Source organism: Drosophila hydei, unplaced genomic scaffold (assembly GCF_003285905.1).
Source record: "Drosophila hydei strain 15085-1641.00,03,60 unplaced genomic scaffold, DhydRS2 tig00000296-arrow-arrow-pilon, whole genome shotgun sequence".
Lineage (NCBI taxonomy): Eukaryota > Metazoa > Arthropoda > Insecta > Diptera > Drosophilidae > Drosophila > Drosophila hydei.
This window is the reverse complement of record NW_022045705.1, coordinates 313,107-328,594: the sequence shown is the minus strand read 5'-3', so window position 1 is coordinate 328,594 and position 15,488 is coordinate 313,107. Positions and strand designations below refer to the sequence as shown.

Genomic DNA, 15,488 nt, shown 5'->3' with positions numbered 1-15,488 from the left:
ACGTTCCACATTCCAATTCGTGTGGGCGGGCAGTCGGACGTTTGGGGGCGCCGTGACGCTGGCAGCGGCCAACTTTTCCGTATTGAGTCAGCGCTGACGCCCATTTGTCTAACCGAGTACTCGAGGCGCTTCACTTGGCTCTTGGGTGTTAATAATGTTATCTTTTATTTATGCCGAGCTGCTCTTTGGCTCCCACCCTGCCCACCGTTGGCTATGTCCTAGCCTCCGCCTGCCTCTCTCGCACGCTGTTTAAACTTTTTCGTTTTGAATGTAATTGCATTTTGTTTACCTTTGTACCATTGTACCCTGTATTGTTAGCAAGCAAGGTCATCTCATTGAATCAGCGAGTAGAGGATGGCTTCTAATCGTGGTCTTAGTGTATTCCCGAGGGTATCTTCGAGTCGAGCAGTCGAGTCCTTTAGGTGCAACTTCAATGGTTGAATTTATAAATATGTGTCTCAAATTTGAAAGTGTCGCGCACCTTGATGAAGCCCCACGCGAACGCCACATCCCGCCATTCCAGTTGCGAAACTTTTCATTTTGTAATAAATAATTCAGGTGTCTTTTAATACATCAAACACATTAAACAAGTTCACTTAGAAAGTAGGCAAAATAAATAAATAGGTGCATGCTATGCGATATAGGTAGGACGGTGCATGGCTAGCTGGCGTAATGGCAGCTTAGCCCATTTCAGAAACAGCTCACGTAAGCCCCGAAGTGAATCCTTTGGGCTGCCTTAGGGCTTGTAGACGTATGAGCCGCCGCAGTTTTTGTAGCACAAGTAACTGGGGCGATAGCGCCATCTGCGACAGTAGCGACGATAACAGTTGCTGGGGTTGGGGGTAGGTGGACTAGGGGTGGGTGGACTTGGGGTGGGAGGTTCGGGTGTAGGTGGGAAAGGTGTGGGTGGGGAAGGTGTTGGGGGATAAGGTGTAGGAGGCTCCGGAGTTGGTGGCTCTGGAGTTGGTGGCTCTGGAGTTGGTGGCTCTGGAGTTGGTGGCTCAGGTGTGGGTGGCTCCGGAGTCGGCGTCACAGGACAGTCATTGCCCACGCTACCAATAACGCTGTTCAGTGCTTGCAGATTGACCAAAGCATCCAAGTTGAGATTCAGCAAGGTGACAAACGTATTCCGATTGCCCTCTACGATATTCTCCGGTCCACCTGTAAGCAGATACCCAGTGAATTTCTCGATTCCCCTACGATCTTATGGTTTGCTACTCACTGTTCAACTCATTGTCGAACTTATTGCCAATGCCATTGCAGGCACCGCTGCTGCCCCTGATCGAGTTGAGCAGATCAATCTTAGCCAATGCCGAGACATCCAAGTTCACCAGCTTCAAGATCGTCGTATCGTTAGCCATAACAATTTGCTTGGGTCCCTCTGCAAGAGGCGTTAAGTGCTTAGCCACAGCCTAGCTAGAAAAGCAACCTCATTCACTTACTGTTGACGGTGTTGGAGAAGTCATTGCCTATACTGCTGGCGCCTCCGCTACCAGTTGCAGTCACACCATCCTTGTCCCAGATGTTCATGAGTAGATTGCCTTGTTGATCGACCACCTGAACAATGTCGTCACGAGGAACATTGCCGCCAGTTACAGTTCCCACAACAGTGTTGAGCACATTGGCGCCGATGCCAGCAACCAAGTCAAGATCCACTCCCTTTATGAAAGTATTGCCGCTTCCAGTAACCACATTCTTAGCGCCCGCTGTTAAATTCAGATTGGCGCATTATAAGGGAACAACTTTGGTGTTAGCCAAAGTACTTACTTGTGATGGTGTTGCCACCTTTGTTTGCAATGTTCTGGGCGCTTGAGGAACCACCACCCAAGAGGCCTCCAACGAGGCCGCCACTGGAACCACCAGCACCGCCAGAACCGCCAGTGACTGTGCCCACAACTGAGTTGAGCAGATTAACACCAACTCCAGCAGCCACATCACCATCGACTCCAGTGATGAAAGTGTTGCCGTCGCCTCTAACCACATTCTTGGGACCCTCTGTTGATGGTTTGAAAGGCAAATTAGTTGGGGAAAGCTTCACAATTGTGAAGAATTCACTTACTTGTTATGGTATTACCGCCTTGGTTGGCAATGTTTCGGCCACCAGCGGCACTAGAGGTGCCACCTACTAGACCACCGGCTCCGCCACCACCCAAAAGACCTCCGGTAGCACCACCCAAAACACCTTTAGTTACACCGCCCAAGACACCTTGAGTAACACCACCCAAGACACCTTGAGTAACACCACCCAAGACACCTTTAGTAACTCCACCCAGAAGACCACCGGTAACGCCGCCTAATAAACCACCGGCACCACCACCACCACCTCCAGCAGAGCCCCCAGAGCCTCCAGAGCCTCCGCCTGTGACCGTGCCTACAACACTGTTGAGCACATTGGCATCAACGCCCGCAAGAACATCAGCATCGACTGCTTTGATGAAAGTATTGCCACTTCCGGTAACCACATTCTTAGGACCCGCTGATAAATAAAATTAAACAAGGGTTAAAAGAGCAAGCCTCTCCCTAAGGCCTAAGCACTTACTTGTTATGGTATTGCCACCTTTGTTGGCAATATTTTGAGAGCGAGCAGAGCTGGAACCACTTCCAGAGGCACCACCTAAAAGGCCACCAACACCACCAGCACCGCCAGAACCGCCAGAGCCACCAGTGACTGTGCCCACAACAGAGTTGAGCAGATTAACACCAACTCCAGCAGCCACATCACCATCGACTCCAGTGATGAAAGTGTTGCCATCGCCTCTCACCACATTCTTGGGACCCTCTGTTGATGGTTTGAAAGGCAGATTAGATGGGGAATGCTTCACAATTGTGAGGAATTCACTTACTTGTGATGGTATTACCGCCTTTGTTGGCAATATTTTCAGATCTCTGAAGAGAGGATGAACGTGACGATGTGGCAGCACTGCCGCCGCTAAGGACTTGGTTACCTGTCACCGTTCCAACCTTGTTGGTCAGCACATTGGCATCCACCGCGGCTGGGACATCGAGATCCACCAGTTGGCCAAAGAAATTGTTGTTTCCACTAACGACATTTTTGGGACCAGCTGGAAATATGAATTATATTGGAGAAACTCTCTTAGCCAGAATCATGAGGCACCTACAAGTGATCGTGTTGCCACCCAGGTTGGCAATATTCTGAGGCGCAGAAAGTACGGATGAAACTGGACTGCCTCCGGTACTGGAGCCACCAACTGTACCTAGTGTATTGGTCAAGACGTTAGCACCCACAGCCAATGGCACATCCGCGTCGACAAGTTGTCCGAAGAAATTGTTGTTTCCGTTGACAACATTTTTGGGCCCAGCTGGAATAGGCAAATGATTAAATCGGCAACAAAATATGCTTAGAGACACACATACTTGAAATCGTGTTGCCTCCTCGATTGGCAATATTTCCAGTCAACGAACGTCCTGAGGAGAGTAGAGAGCTGACTGGGCTGGCTGCGCTGCCAGCATTCGAGCCGGTCACAGTACCAACGGTATTGGTCAAGATGTTAGCATCTACAGCCGCGGGAATATTGGCATCGACAAGTTGTCCGAAGAAATTGTTGTTTCCGGTGACAATGTTCTTGGCACCAGCTGAAGAAGTGAATGATTATTGAAAATACAATTTCTCAAATAGCTTTCAGGCCACCTACTTGTAATCGAGTTGCCGCCTTGGTTGGCAACAGATCCCAAAAGGCCACCAACAATAGGAAGAGAGCCAGTGGCACGTTTCGAGGTGGGCGAGTGCTTGCCAAGTCCTGCATTGGGATCCACCAAGTTGGCCGATTGCTCTGCAATGATCGTTGGTTTCAATAAGAAATCAATTTTCAGCTGAGTGTTACTTACGTATCAGCGAGTTGGAGGCTGTTGGCAGCGAGCGATCGAGCGCCGTCATTAGACCCATGATTATGACCTTTGCCACGCCCATATCCAGCAGGCGAACAATCCAACTGTCTGTCGTAGCCGCACAGAAGCCGCTCTTGTTGCCATTCGCAATAGACGTTAAGCTATCAGTTAGGGAAATAATTAGCGTGCTGAATCCATTGATCTGCAGTAGATTGACGCCCGACTTCTTGCTGTCGTCCTTGGGACCCACTGAAAGTGTGCGTAAGGGGAAAATGCAAGTTAGTTTAAAGAATCGATTGGACTGTGTGCAGGCATTTCTCAGTTAGCACTCTTCACTTGGCCCACTTGATTCGGTGCTTACTTTCAATCAGATTCTGAACAATCCGCTGCGTCTCGACACTGGATGCGCCGCACACTTGCAGCAGCGTGCTCAATATGGCACTCAGTTCGTATACGCTTCTGGCTTGTAGGAAGCTGACAATTGACTCGCGATCGCCCTTAATGTTGTCCGTTTTGTTCGTCAGCGTGAGGGCTGTGCGTGTGCTGCGACTGCCCAGCATAGGTAAGTCGGAAGCTTTAACGGATGTTGTGCTCTTGATGATCTGCACGACCTGCTTCTGCGAGCACTCGATGCTATTGAAGGTGCACAGGGCCAGGAAGGATTTCAGACTTAACGTCAGGCTATTTTTATCCCTTGAGCTCTTGATGTCTTTGATGACGCGATCACAGCTGCCATTCGCACTGCTCCCAATCAGCACATCAATGATCACATCCATGCCCAGCTGCAGTAGTATAGCGCCGCCCTGCAGCTCCGTTGCTTCCATGTCTCGCAGGGACTTGACCGTCGTTTGTTGGGAGTCGGATAGCTTGATGCCACGCGCCTGCATGCTGGCCATAAGCAGATCAGCCAGATCCTTGGCCGCCAGTCGTCCAATATTCCCAGCTCTCCTAGCCGCTGCCGACGGAGTTGTTGGAGCCGATGTCGAGGTCGTCGCTGGCTTTGCCTCGAACGGTACGAGGAAGCCGGTGGATAAAATCAGAAACAGCTGAAGGCGCCACATTTTCCTGTTGACTTTTCACTTTGTCTGCGCTGCTTTCTCAGAAGTGTGCCCAGATGATCGCAACCTGAGAGATTGATATTGATGGGCGCTGTGCGAAGCGCTTTTATGGCTATGCCGGCCTCTTTGTGCTGATTTTTATCAGCTGTGCTGTGAGTAAATGCGGCTACTTGTCGCATCTGCTGATAACGCCCCGTCTGCCGTTGAAGCCAACCATAATCGTGTCGTAAGCGCTATTGGCATGCAACAAACGTGACCACAAATCGCCAAACACCATCGGCGTTGATGTTGACAACAGCGACTCGATTTCGCTTTGCTAGTAACATTCGCATTCTTCTCGCATTATTTGTCATCTGCGGTTTATCTATCTCCGTGGTCCATAAGATATTCCATATCCAAATCGCTGATGCTATCCAAAAGGCTGCACTGCACTCTGGGTAAGATTTTGATCACACAACTGATGTAGATCTCCAGGAAGTAGATCTTTGATGTACACAACTGATGTAGATCTCCAGGAAGTAGATCTTTGATGTACACATAGTATCTGTGCTTTAGACCGAGGCTTAGCCTTAGTCTTTGGCAGTCTGCTATCATTTATCCCTATGTTTTCATATATAGCTATGATCATGCGATCTTTCGTCTGAATTGCGCTTCTGTAATATAATAGTCTCTTTCTATTTCAGATATGCTGGCTAGATCGAACGGATATATCTTATTGCTATCGTCAAAATAAATGAACAAAATGCAACTTGTTTAAGATCTTCATAATCTTTGCTATGTTTACTATTCTAGAGAGTTAGCTATTATATGCATTTCAGAATCAAGCAATTCTCCAACAATGCAACTGCAAATCTCATAACTTAGATAGAGAGAGAGAGAGAGAGATAGATAGAGAGAGAGAGCTGCATATATATCTCTAAAAAAAACTCACTCGAACCAAAACTCAACAGCTCTAAAATTAGAAGCTGACCCAGATACTGGAGTAGAGCCACAGCTAAGAATTAATCTGTTGCTGCTGGTCATGCACGTGCCCACAGCGACAGTCTGTGGTGCGGTCAATATTTGGATGCTCCGATTTCCGCATAGAGATAGCGGGTAGCTTGGTATAAAATGCTCAAAGTGCTACCAGTTGCCAGCCAGTTAGAAATTTGACTAACAACCCAAACATCCCAATTGCAAATCGAAATCCGCCCATAGATATCAAATGACAGCCCTGAGCAATGATCAGCGTTTTGTGGTGGTGCTGCTGCTGGCCATGGCCAGTGGTGCTTGGCTAATCGCTGGCACCACAGCGCAGACCTTCACATCCGAGGATCGCAATGCCATACAAAAATTTATGGATGTCTTGTTGAATTTCCTCGATGCCGAAACGGATCCATCCAATGCCACCAGCACTGAGAGCCCAACTAATGCCACCACAACGGATCCGCTGGAGAGCACCACTTTAGCTGGCAATTCGACAACAACAGAGTCAACGACAGCGAGCAATTCGACGAGTGACGGTGACTCAACGAGTGAGAGCACAACTCTAGCAGCCAATGCAACCACCGAATCAATATCAACCACAACAACAACAGCTATCAGCAGCAGCACCCAAATTAGTGCGGCGCCACGTCGCATATGCTTCAAGCGTGTCTGCTACAAGTTTGCGGGCGACAGAGGATATATTGTTTAGCCTAACTCAACAAATGCGACGAATAAAATCGTTACTCGTTACTCTTATGAGCTACTCGTTGTTGTCACTGAACTGCTCAAATTGTTTAGCTGAGAGTTTCATATCTTGGCTACTTTGGCTACTTTGGCTTAGATTCGTTAGCTCAACTCGTCGTTAAGCACTCACTCTTTAGATTAAGACTCGTTACTTTAGCCCAGGGTCGTTAGCTAAACTTTTAAGAACTAGCTTCTGATAAGGCAAAGACTTCTGAGTTCACAAGTTCTTGACTCTCGTTAGTTTAACTCGTTGTTAAGTAAACATTCGTTAGATTAAGACAAGTCAAAGACCCGCCGCTCTATGGCATTTTATTCTGACCAAATTTTGTTGATTGAATTCGTTACTTTGGAATTCGTTACTTTTGTAACGAAATTGTAAATTGGGAGTTTTTAATGGGACAAAGAGTCGCACGAACAAGAACTCGTCCATCTAACCGACTCTCGTTAGTGCTACTCGTCGTGAAATAAAGTTTTTGCTTTGCTCACGCACACTTAGTGCGATACATTATTCAAGAGCCACATATGGTTGGCTATAACCGTCAAGTGAAATACAGTTTGTCAGACAGCAGCTCAGAGAGCCTCGGCGCTTTTACACAATCCCTTCTGCTTGGGCCCCTAACAAGTTATTTGTTTCATTACTGTCAAACTGTCAAAACTTTCAAGAGTCTGCAGCAGCATTTATTAGCCGTATTTAAAGCTACTTATTTGCTATCAATAACCAGCAGAAAGAGGAGCTGTTTGAGTGGGAATGGGACTCGTTGCTTTGGAGCTATCTCGTTAGAGGAGCGGCGCAGTGAGTGCCTTTTGCACTTGCCACTGACTATGAATGATTGAAGGTTTCTTAAAGACAAAGCCAATTTGCAAAACGCCATTGAAACATGATTCAGCAATAAATGGAAAACAAAGCGCAAAGTTTGCTGTCAGAAGTTTGTTGCTGTTGCCAATCCCAAAACGAATTATTTCAATTAAAAGTTTTGGATGCACAGTTCTTAATACTGTCAACTTGGTCGTTTATGTGCCCAAGTCTTAATTGTCCTAGAAATACGAGCCATAATTTTCAGCAGACAGAGAGAGAGGGAGACAGAGAGAGAGCGCGAGAGGCACGTACATGTTGACCAACAAACTGACAAATAAAGCCCATGGGCAAAAGCTTTGTGGCTTTTCAATGAGTTGTAAACAAATGAAATTTTATTCGTTAAAAGATTTTCTAAATATATTGTGCAAATAGTTGACGCCAACGTTGATGTGGCGCCTGTCAAAGGGAATCTCTATCAATTTGCCCCCCAAATCAGACCGGAGCACAATGTAAAATGTCTTTGTCTGTCTCTGTCTAGGGCTCTGTGTGTGCGTGAGTGGATGTCAGCAGTAAGTAATTGCATGGCACAAATTATAAGGCCATTGGAAGTAGCTCTTTAATGAGCGAGTAAGCTTCGAACTAGTTGGCTTACTTAGAGCGATTAGTAACGAGTGGCTTAAAGTAACAAATCTTAGCTAGAAAGATTGAACGGAAAATCAAAACTATAATCAAATTATTCAATTGGGAGACGATAACTAAAGCTGAATTTGTTTGGGACGCAAGCGTAAAAAGTAACGAGTAGAAGGTAAAGCGACTAGTAAATATAAGTATCATATTCCTGTTTCATATTCAACAGAACAGAGCAATGAGTAGCGAGGAAGAAGTGAAAAATAGCGAGTTGTCACGCTACTCTTCTTGACGAGTAACGAGTGATGAGTAGCGAGTAAAACATAACGAGTAGCAAGAAACGAGAAAGTACAAATTTACGTAGCGAGTAAGAGTAAAAAGTAACGAGTAACAATAGCGAGTAGTCAAGTAGCGAGTAGTACAAGGCTAACGAGTAGCAAAAGTAACGAGTAAGACCACTCAATTGTGCTAAGAATTACGCATATACCAACTATGATTGCCTGCAAGAGAGGCGTGTATGGATATAAATCTAATCTTAATTGTTAATTGCGATCTATCAATTGTAACGAATGGGGCATTTATAACGAATAGTTATGACGCCCAATGAAGGGGCATGTGAAAGTTAGTTATCTCAGCTTTGATGAGCCCAAGTACTAACTGATTGAGGGCAAACTTTTGACTCATGTCCTGCACGTGGCACTGCTATTTAATTACTATCAGCTTATTGTTATTACTGTCCCATATGCGGCGACAACAACTTAACGAAGTTATCACACACTGCTGGAGCGAGTGCTTCGGATTAACCGATGCGTCGCGTCGCGTGAAGTACTTTAAATTAGTTTCGTTGCATCAACAATGCAACAAGAGACAAAGGACAACCCCCGCGCTGCGGCTACACAATCGAACCGCCCTCAAATGGAGAGCCACGTGTCAGCCCGACCAGGGGATGGGGCTGACGCTGGGCTGGGCTGGGAATTTTGGGGCACATTGGTTGAGGCGACGTCGTCGTTTGTTTGTGGTCGCAGGAAGCGCGTTCAAAAAATATCCAATTACAATTTAATTAAGTTGCTTTTAATGTGACAGCGCGACGCGGCGTCCCACGCGCTAGTTCCCAAATTTTCCATACGTTGGGAATTATTCAATTTGATGTTGCATACTTTTCGGCTGCTCTATTGATAGCTCCTCTGTTGCATACTCTGCGACAGCGCTGGTAATGTGGGCGACTATGGAAACAGTTTGTCTAAATAACAATGGCAATATTTAATATTATGAAAATGGAGCTGAGTAGCAAGCAGAGGCCATCGACCCTGAGCCCTGTCTGCCTCACCCAACTCTCATCGCATCTTGAAGTCTGACGTATTTAAGCCTGCACAGCCCCAGGCAGCCGAAGCTCAGATCACTTATCGATAAAAATCAACTTGACTAGGAGACTAGAATAGATTTCTGTAATGAGCAGCCAGTCGAGGTTGATATTTAGAATCGTTGTAGGGTATATCATGGGCAGTAAATGTATTAGACGGCAATTACAGGGTAAGTCGTTGGCTATGCATATGCAAGAATCTTTTATGCACTACCTTTTAGCACAGAGACTGACTGAAAGGCCGTTCACAACTTGAGCATAGCCAGCTGAGCAACCCATTGGCAGGTTTCATAGGGTATACGACAAGAAACTTAATGTAATCTCAGCAGTTGCTTACAAAATTTATATTATTTTAACAGTTGAAGAACGGGCTCTGTCTGAGCACTTCGTATGGCTATCTGATATTTACAACTTCCCAATGTCCTGCACACGCACACAGAAAGAGAGAGAGGGAGCGGGAGAGGGTGGGAGAGATGCGCTCTTTCGCATCCTTTCGCAAGGCGCTGCAAATTTAATCATTTTCGGCGTGGCTGCTGCGTTTTATGAGAGCACGCGCTGTCATCGTTCCCATGCCCTGGCGTGCGTAAAGAGGGTATATTGCTGAGTTATCGATAAGACAACTCGTATAAGAGGCAAGCAAAGTTAGGGTATTTTCTAGCGCTTCATGCTCGGCCATGACTTGTAGAGAGAGTATTTGGGCTGGTCATGATGTGTGTCGGCTTCAGCCTTGTCGTACAAAGCTGTTCAAATTTGGATAGACCTGCTGGGCGTTACTATGTCTTTCGCAACATGAGACTTGTCGGAGGCTTGTCTACAAATAAACAATCCAAATCTCAAGGCTCTTCACGCTGTACGTTTTGGCAGAAGTTGTATAGATCGCATGCCAAAGAACTTGCTCTGGATCAGCTCTTTCGATGATTTAAAGGCAATATGTAGGGCGTGGCATCTTTAGCTTTCTCAGTCTTAGAATGGGAACTCACAAGTTGCAGGAGAGTTGAGCTGTGCCACAGAGCAGCCCAACTACTCTGCAGTTGTCCTGTGCCGACTGAGCGAGCATGATGCAGTCAGTAGCGTCGCCTTCGCAACGTTCAGGATACGAGCATATAAAATGAAAGACGTCATTTTGGCCAACAAATGAGCCGCATCATTATCGGCAACAGCATCGATGACATGGCCAACCGTTGTTTTTGTTGTTGTCCAACACTTCTTCTGAGTATTGGGCAGTCCTTACACATATTTTTACTGCGCGGCGCTTAAGTTTTATGAGCTGCTCAGCACGTGAAGGCAAAGCTTAACGACAGCAACAGCTGCTGCCAGACAGCTCTCGCTCTCACTCTCTTGCTCCTTGCTCCTTGCTCCTTGCTCCTTCTCCTTCTCGCTCTCCTCTTGTGCGTAGCTTGTGGCCAACTGTACTCGACATTTTTGTTTAATTTGCATGGCTGAAGGCGCTTTCAAGTTGCACTTGAGACAGACGCAGCTTGTTTTTTGGTCTATGGCACAAGCAAGTGCCACTCGAGCGACAGAGAGAGACACATGGAGAGAGCTACTCAAAACGAAAGACTCAAGCCAAAAACTTGCTCCCGATTGGAGTTTAATCAAAAACCAGATCAAACTAATCGCCAAATGCAATTCGCGTGTTAAGTGCGACAGGAACTCTTGAGTTTGTGTTACAAGGATTACAAGCTGCAAATCCACTTGGCACATGACGCGCGCCCCGCACCACCTGCGTCGCATTGTTATATTACCCAACCCTCTGCTTCTTCTTCTTCGTCTCTTACTACTTTGTCTTTTTATTCATTGTTGTCAGTGGTTGAATTTGGCGCTTCCCTTTTTTCCCTTTATGTAGCTAGTCCTGCATTGTCCTTTACACGCTGCTGTAACCTAATCCGCTTAGCTCTGCTTCGCTCTCTCTCTCTCTCCTTTTGAACACTTGTCGGCAGTTGCCCCTGAAGCGTCATCCATATTAACACACATCCCAGACACAAGTGTTTGATGAGCGCGCGGCCAAAATTGATTGATCGATCGATCGATCGACGCGATCCTCACAGCTGCCAATAGAGAGCGAAATTTCCAGGTAGGCTTCTCAATCGCACACATTTGTAAATAGTAAGCCACTCGCTACTGATTGACTTGACTATTCGCTATTTTTGGCATTAGCCTTTGCTTCGATTGATCAATAGACCCTTTAGGTTCGAGTTGTCTGTGCAGACACTCGTTACTTGGCACTCGTTACTGAATACTCAACTACTCGTTACTTCTCCTTTATGCTGATTACTCGATATTGCCTGAATGAGCAATATTTTGACCTATGCTGAAACCTTGTAACCTGCTATAAGCTCATTGGCTTTTATAAGTTTGCTTCATCAGCTACTCGTTGCTTTCATTCACTCGTTGCCTGTTACACTCGTTACAAAGCAGAGCATTGAACCTCTTCTTCTCGTAACTAATCAAGTCTTTATCTCAACTTTCTCCTGAATTGAGAACTCTCTCTCTCTCTCTCTCTCTCTCTCTCTCTCTCATTGAATTGCTCTTTTGTTTGACTCCTGCTCGTTACTCTCTAACCCATGACTCGCTACACTTTTCTTCATCATATTTCTTTCTATAATTTAATGAATTTCAGATGTCGAACAAAACTTTGTCCAAGAATTGGGAACATCATCTGCTTTTAATCAATTTACATGAATTTGAATATTTATTTTTGGCACTCGTCGCTCGTCGCTCCCACGGTCAACAATTTTACCATATCCGATTATCGGAAACGGATGAGCACAAACTGTGAGCCGAAGGGAACTGGCGAACAAACAAACAAAGGCGGGTATCGAGCATGTTTAGCCAAATAGGAACTGATACCGCAGCGATGAAGCGATTGCAACTGCGTCTTAATTTCGGGCAACGAACATTACATAACAACTGTTCCGCTCTCTCTCACTCTCTCTCCTATGGCTTTTATGGCTGTGACAAAGGAAAAGCCGCAACGACCCTTGAGGTAATAGAGAGTAAAACAAAGCCATACCGCCGAGAAATTCGCTAGAAATGCCACGCGGTAATCACAAATATTGACATTTCCTTAACATTCAGACAGAGACAGAGATAGAGGCAGAGGCGGACTCTCTCTCGCTCTCACTGCCTGTCTAGGCAGGTAACTCTATACCCGCTTTTGGGCTTCATTCACAATAGCCACGCATTGTGCCTATCAATAAATAGCACAAAGCACTTTTGTGCTCAACAATACTCGATTCTCGCTTCTCGATTCTCTCCTTTATGAGTTCATTGGGTTTCCAAATTGGTCTGCTTAGAGAGCTTAGATAAAAACTATCGGATTACTGAAGCCTGCATTTCACACGCTCATCTAACGCTCTTCGCATTATTATCTTGCATTCGAAGTTGGTCTGGTCCGACATTTAGCTTATAATTCAATATAAAATATAAAAATTCTTCGTTTCAAATTTAGTGAACATAAGAAATATTTTTAAAATATTTCTTAATTTTATAATTAATGTTAAAAATAATAAATACAAGTGTTTATATTTTATTTTATTTCTAAAATGTTTTCTTTTTAAATTTAGTTTTCTTTTTTTTGTTATTTATTTTGGTATATTTTTTAAATATTTCTCAAATTTATAATTAATATTAAAAATAATAAATACAAGTGTTTATATTTTATTTTATTGCTAAAATGTTTTCTTTTTCAATTAAATTTTTTTTTTGTATTTTCAGTACTGAGAATCTCAACAATTTTAATGAATAAAATGTTGGCTTAGTAAGCCGCTTCGGAAAGATAATAGAACCCTTAAATTTATTTAAGGTAAAACCCACAAAACGATTCAATTCCAGATTTGAGCAAACTACCTGAATTACCCCCATAAAACTAGGATCATAAAATTTCTTAACGAGCGAAGATTTTACCTGTGAATGGAAAGCGATGCCAAGCAATTAAGTAGATCTAAGGAGAAATTATAATGAGTGAGAGAAAGGATGAGAGAGAGATCAGTAGAAAAAGAGGAAAATATGAGAGAATAGAGAGAAAGCTAAATAGACAGATAATCAGGAAGTGACAAAAAGAGCGAAAAAGAAAGAATGAAAGAGGCAAATAGAATGAGGAGAGAGAGAGAGAGAGAGAGAGAGAGAGATATCCCCTCACCAACGATCCAGAATGAGCTCTCCACGCAATCTAAATTAAGATTTAATTTTGTTTAGCGTCGTTTTTTCGTTTTGTATTTTTAGGCCAAGTTAATTTCTAGGAATGTTTGGCAACTGTTTGCGCGCATTCATGAATGTAAAATGCGAACTATCATATGACAGTGAAATGGCTTACAGTACGACAAAAATGAAGAACTTCATCGTCCACATGTTGACCACAACAAAGCGAACTGCTGTCGCTGCTGCTGCTGCTGCTGCTGTCGCTGCTTGGGGAGTTGCGAATAATCTAGACTTGGCCAACGCCGCAGCCACTCAAAAGCTAATAATTATAGCAGAAGTGCTCGTTGTGGTAGCCAGTCCTCACCCAGCCACGCCCCCCCTTAAGCTAACCTTATAATGTGTTTAATGGCGCCGCATTATCCACACATTGCCTGGCCGGCAGGCAATGGCAGAAGCCTTAAATTTGCACAGCTCGTCCTTTGCGCCGACAGAAAATACTTTGTTTAATTTTTGTTTTTTTTTTTTCCTCTCTTTTCTTGTAACTAAACTGTGTGTGTGTGTTGTGCTTGTTTTCGCTTCAAAGCAACATTGTTAAGCCGCACCACATGCAGACATACTTTGTGTTTGACCACATGGCATAATGAGTCTGTGTGTCCTGCACAGGACATGCGACTATAGACAGCTCAGGTGTGCGTCTGTAGGTGTGTGCGTGGGTAACCCATTCGTTTGTTCGACTGACTGAAAAATTTAAATGTCCTTGAATGTCCTTCGTGCAACAATTAACACTCGACTGGCTTATTGATTGACTATCAATACGATTACCACTTACAATAAGAACCCATAGACATCGTACAGCAGAGGGGGCATAAATCTACCAATCTATTATTTAATTGGTCATTCTTCAATCAGCCAATAACTCTTAACTGTTCAGCGTCAATCACGCCATCACCTTATCAATAGTCGCTTACCATTCAACCAGTCTTACGTGAGCTAACCAATCATTTAGGCAACCTAGCAGTCAGTCGAATTTCAGTCAACAATCAACTTCAATCAGGCAATAGATAGCCTCTAACCAATGATTGAAATAATATATTTTCTCGGTTTATATTTTTATTTTTAGCATCCAAAAGAAACAATGAAACAGATAATTTTAACAATTGTAGCAATTGCAATTTCCGAATGTCGTCTTTAACCAGAATTTGAAAGAATTAGTTTGTACTTGTTGCAATCTGTATTAGACCCTATGAAAGGCACGATTACAGATAGAGATGATGCACAGTTGGCCGCTGGGAACTCACCTAAAGTGTGATTCGCGTGTTAGTTTCGTGTAATTCGTATGTTTATTTTTGTATTGCATGCCATTCCCTGTGGGAGAAAGAGGAGGAGGAGGATGGAGTCACGACTCACTGGAACGATCAGTTAATACATACGCCCAACAGAGTATTAGAAAAGTATCTAAAATTAGATTTAAATGTCTCCGATTAACTTTATGCTTATGAACTAAGGTATATATATATATATATGTAAATAAAATACTTTGAATTTTGATAAACTTTTCCGAAAGTAGAATTTGAGAAAATTTCCCGAATGTTGCCTTGAGCAAAAGGCGTGTTGTACTGAGCTCTAAGCCCATTCGGTTTTCACAGCTGGATGTGGTTGACAGCTCGGACGATGCTCGGCCTACTCAGCTCGAAACGAATTCCAAATGCGTTCACTTTCAGTCAGGAAAACGGCTCGAAGTCCGCTCGGATATTTGTTTTTATTATAAATACAAACAACTCGGGAGGGGCTGTCCGTGAGGAGAGGCGGTGGCGGGTTGGTTCAGTGTCTTGGCTCTTGTCTCCAGTCTGGTTTGGTTTTGGGTCACATTCTCTCGCTCTCCTCTCTCTCTGTTGGTGTTGTTAGCTCGGTCTCAAATTGCACAAGAACAGGCAAACGGGCACAAGGACAA

At 44.5% G+C, this 15,488-nt stretch overlaps 2 protein-coding genes and 1 long non-coding RNA gene across 3 annotated transcripts; 1 reads left to right on the top strand and 2 right to left on the bottom strand.

Moving 5' to 3' along the window:
* Positions 1 to 561: 561 nt before the first annotated feature.
* On the bottom strand, positions 562 to 4,947 carry LOC111605643 (uncharacterized transmembrane protein DDB_G0289901). Its single transcript, XM_030223816.1, has 10 exons — positions 4,208 to 4,947; positions 3,847 to 4,095; positions 3,654 to 3,791; positions 3,376 to 3,594; positions 3,120 to 3,320; positions 2,844 to 3,062; positions 1,768 to 1,995; positions 1,443 to 1,706; positions 1,223 to 1,381; positions 562 to 1,161 (listed from the first exon to the last, which is right to left on the bottom strand). Exons 1-10 carry the CDS (start codon positions 4,905 to 4,907, stop codon positions 737 to 739), a joined length of 2,802 nt encoding a protein of 933 aa, XP_030079676.1. The 5' UTR covers positions 4,908 to 4,947; the 3' UTR covers positions 562 to 736.
* Positions 4,948 to 6,108: 1,161 nt separating this feature from the next.
* LOC111594200 (putative uncharacterized protein YHR219W) lies at positions 6,109 to 6,579 on the top strand. Its single transcript, XM_023307435.2, has one exon. It carries the CDS (start codon positions 6,109 to 6,111, stop codon positions 6,577 to 6,579), a length of 471 nt encoding a protein of 156 aa, XP_023163203.2.
* Positions 6,580 to 14,629: 8,050 nt separating this feature from the next.
* On the bottom strand, positions 14,630 to 15,139 carry LOC111595135. Its single transcript, XR_002751172.1, has 3 exons — positions 14,968 to 15,139; positions 14,836 to 14,902; positions 14,630 to 14,778 (listed from the first exon to the last, which is right to left on the bottom strand). It is a non-coding gene; the product is annotated as an uncharacterized LOC111595135 (long non-coding RNA).
* Between the last annotated feature and the right edge of the window lie 349 nt (positions 15,140 to 15,488).

Bases quoted from the DNA above. Each gene is read 5' to 3' on its own strand.
- LOC111605643 (XM_030223816.1), bottom strand. From the start codon at position 4,907: ATGTGGCGCCTTCAGCTGTTTCTGATTTTATCCACCGGCTTCCTCGTA. The intron at 4,096-4,207 runs GTAAGCACCGAA...GCACACTTTCAG, and splicing joins TGTTCAGAATCTGATTGAAA to TGGGTCCCAAGGACGACAGC. The intron at 3,063-3,119 runs GTAGGTGCCTCA...TCATATTTCCAG, and splicing joins GGGTGGCAACACGATCACTT to CTGGTCCCAAAAATGTCGTT.
- LOC111594200 (XM_023307435.2), top strand. From the start codon at position 6,109: ATGACAGCCCTGAGCAATGATCAGCGTTTTGTGGTGGTGCTGCTGCTG.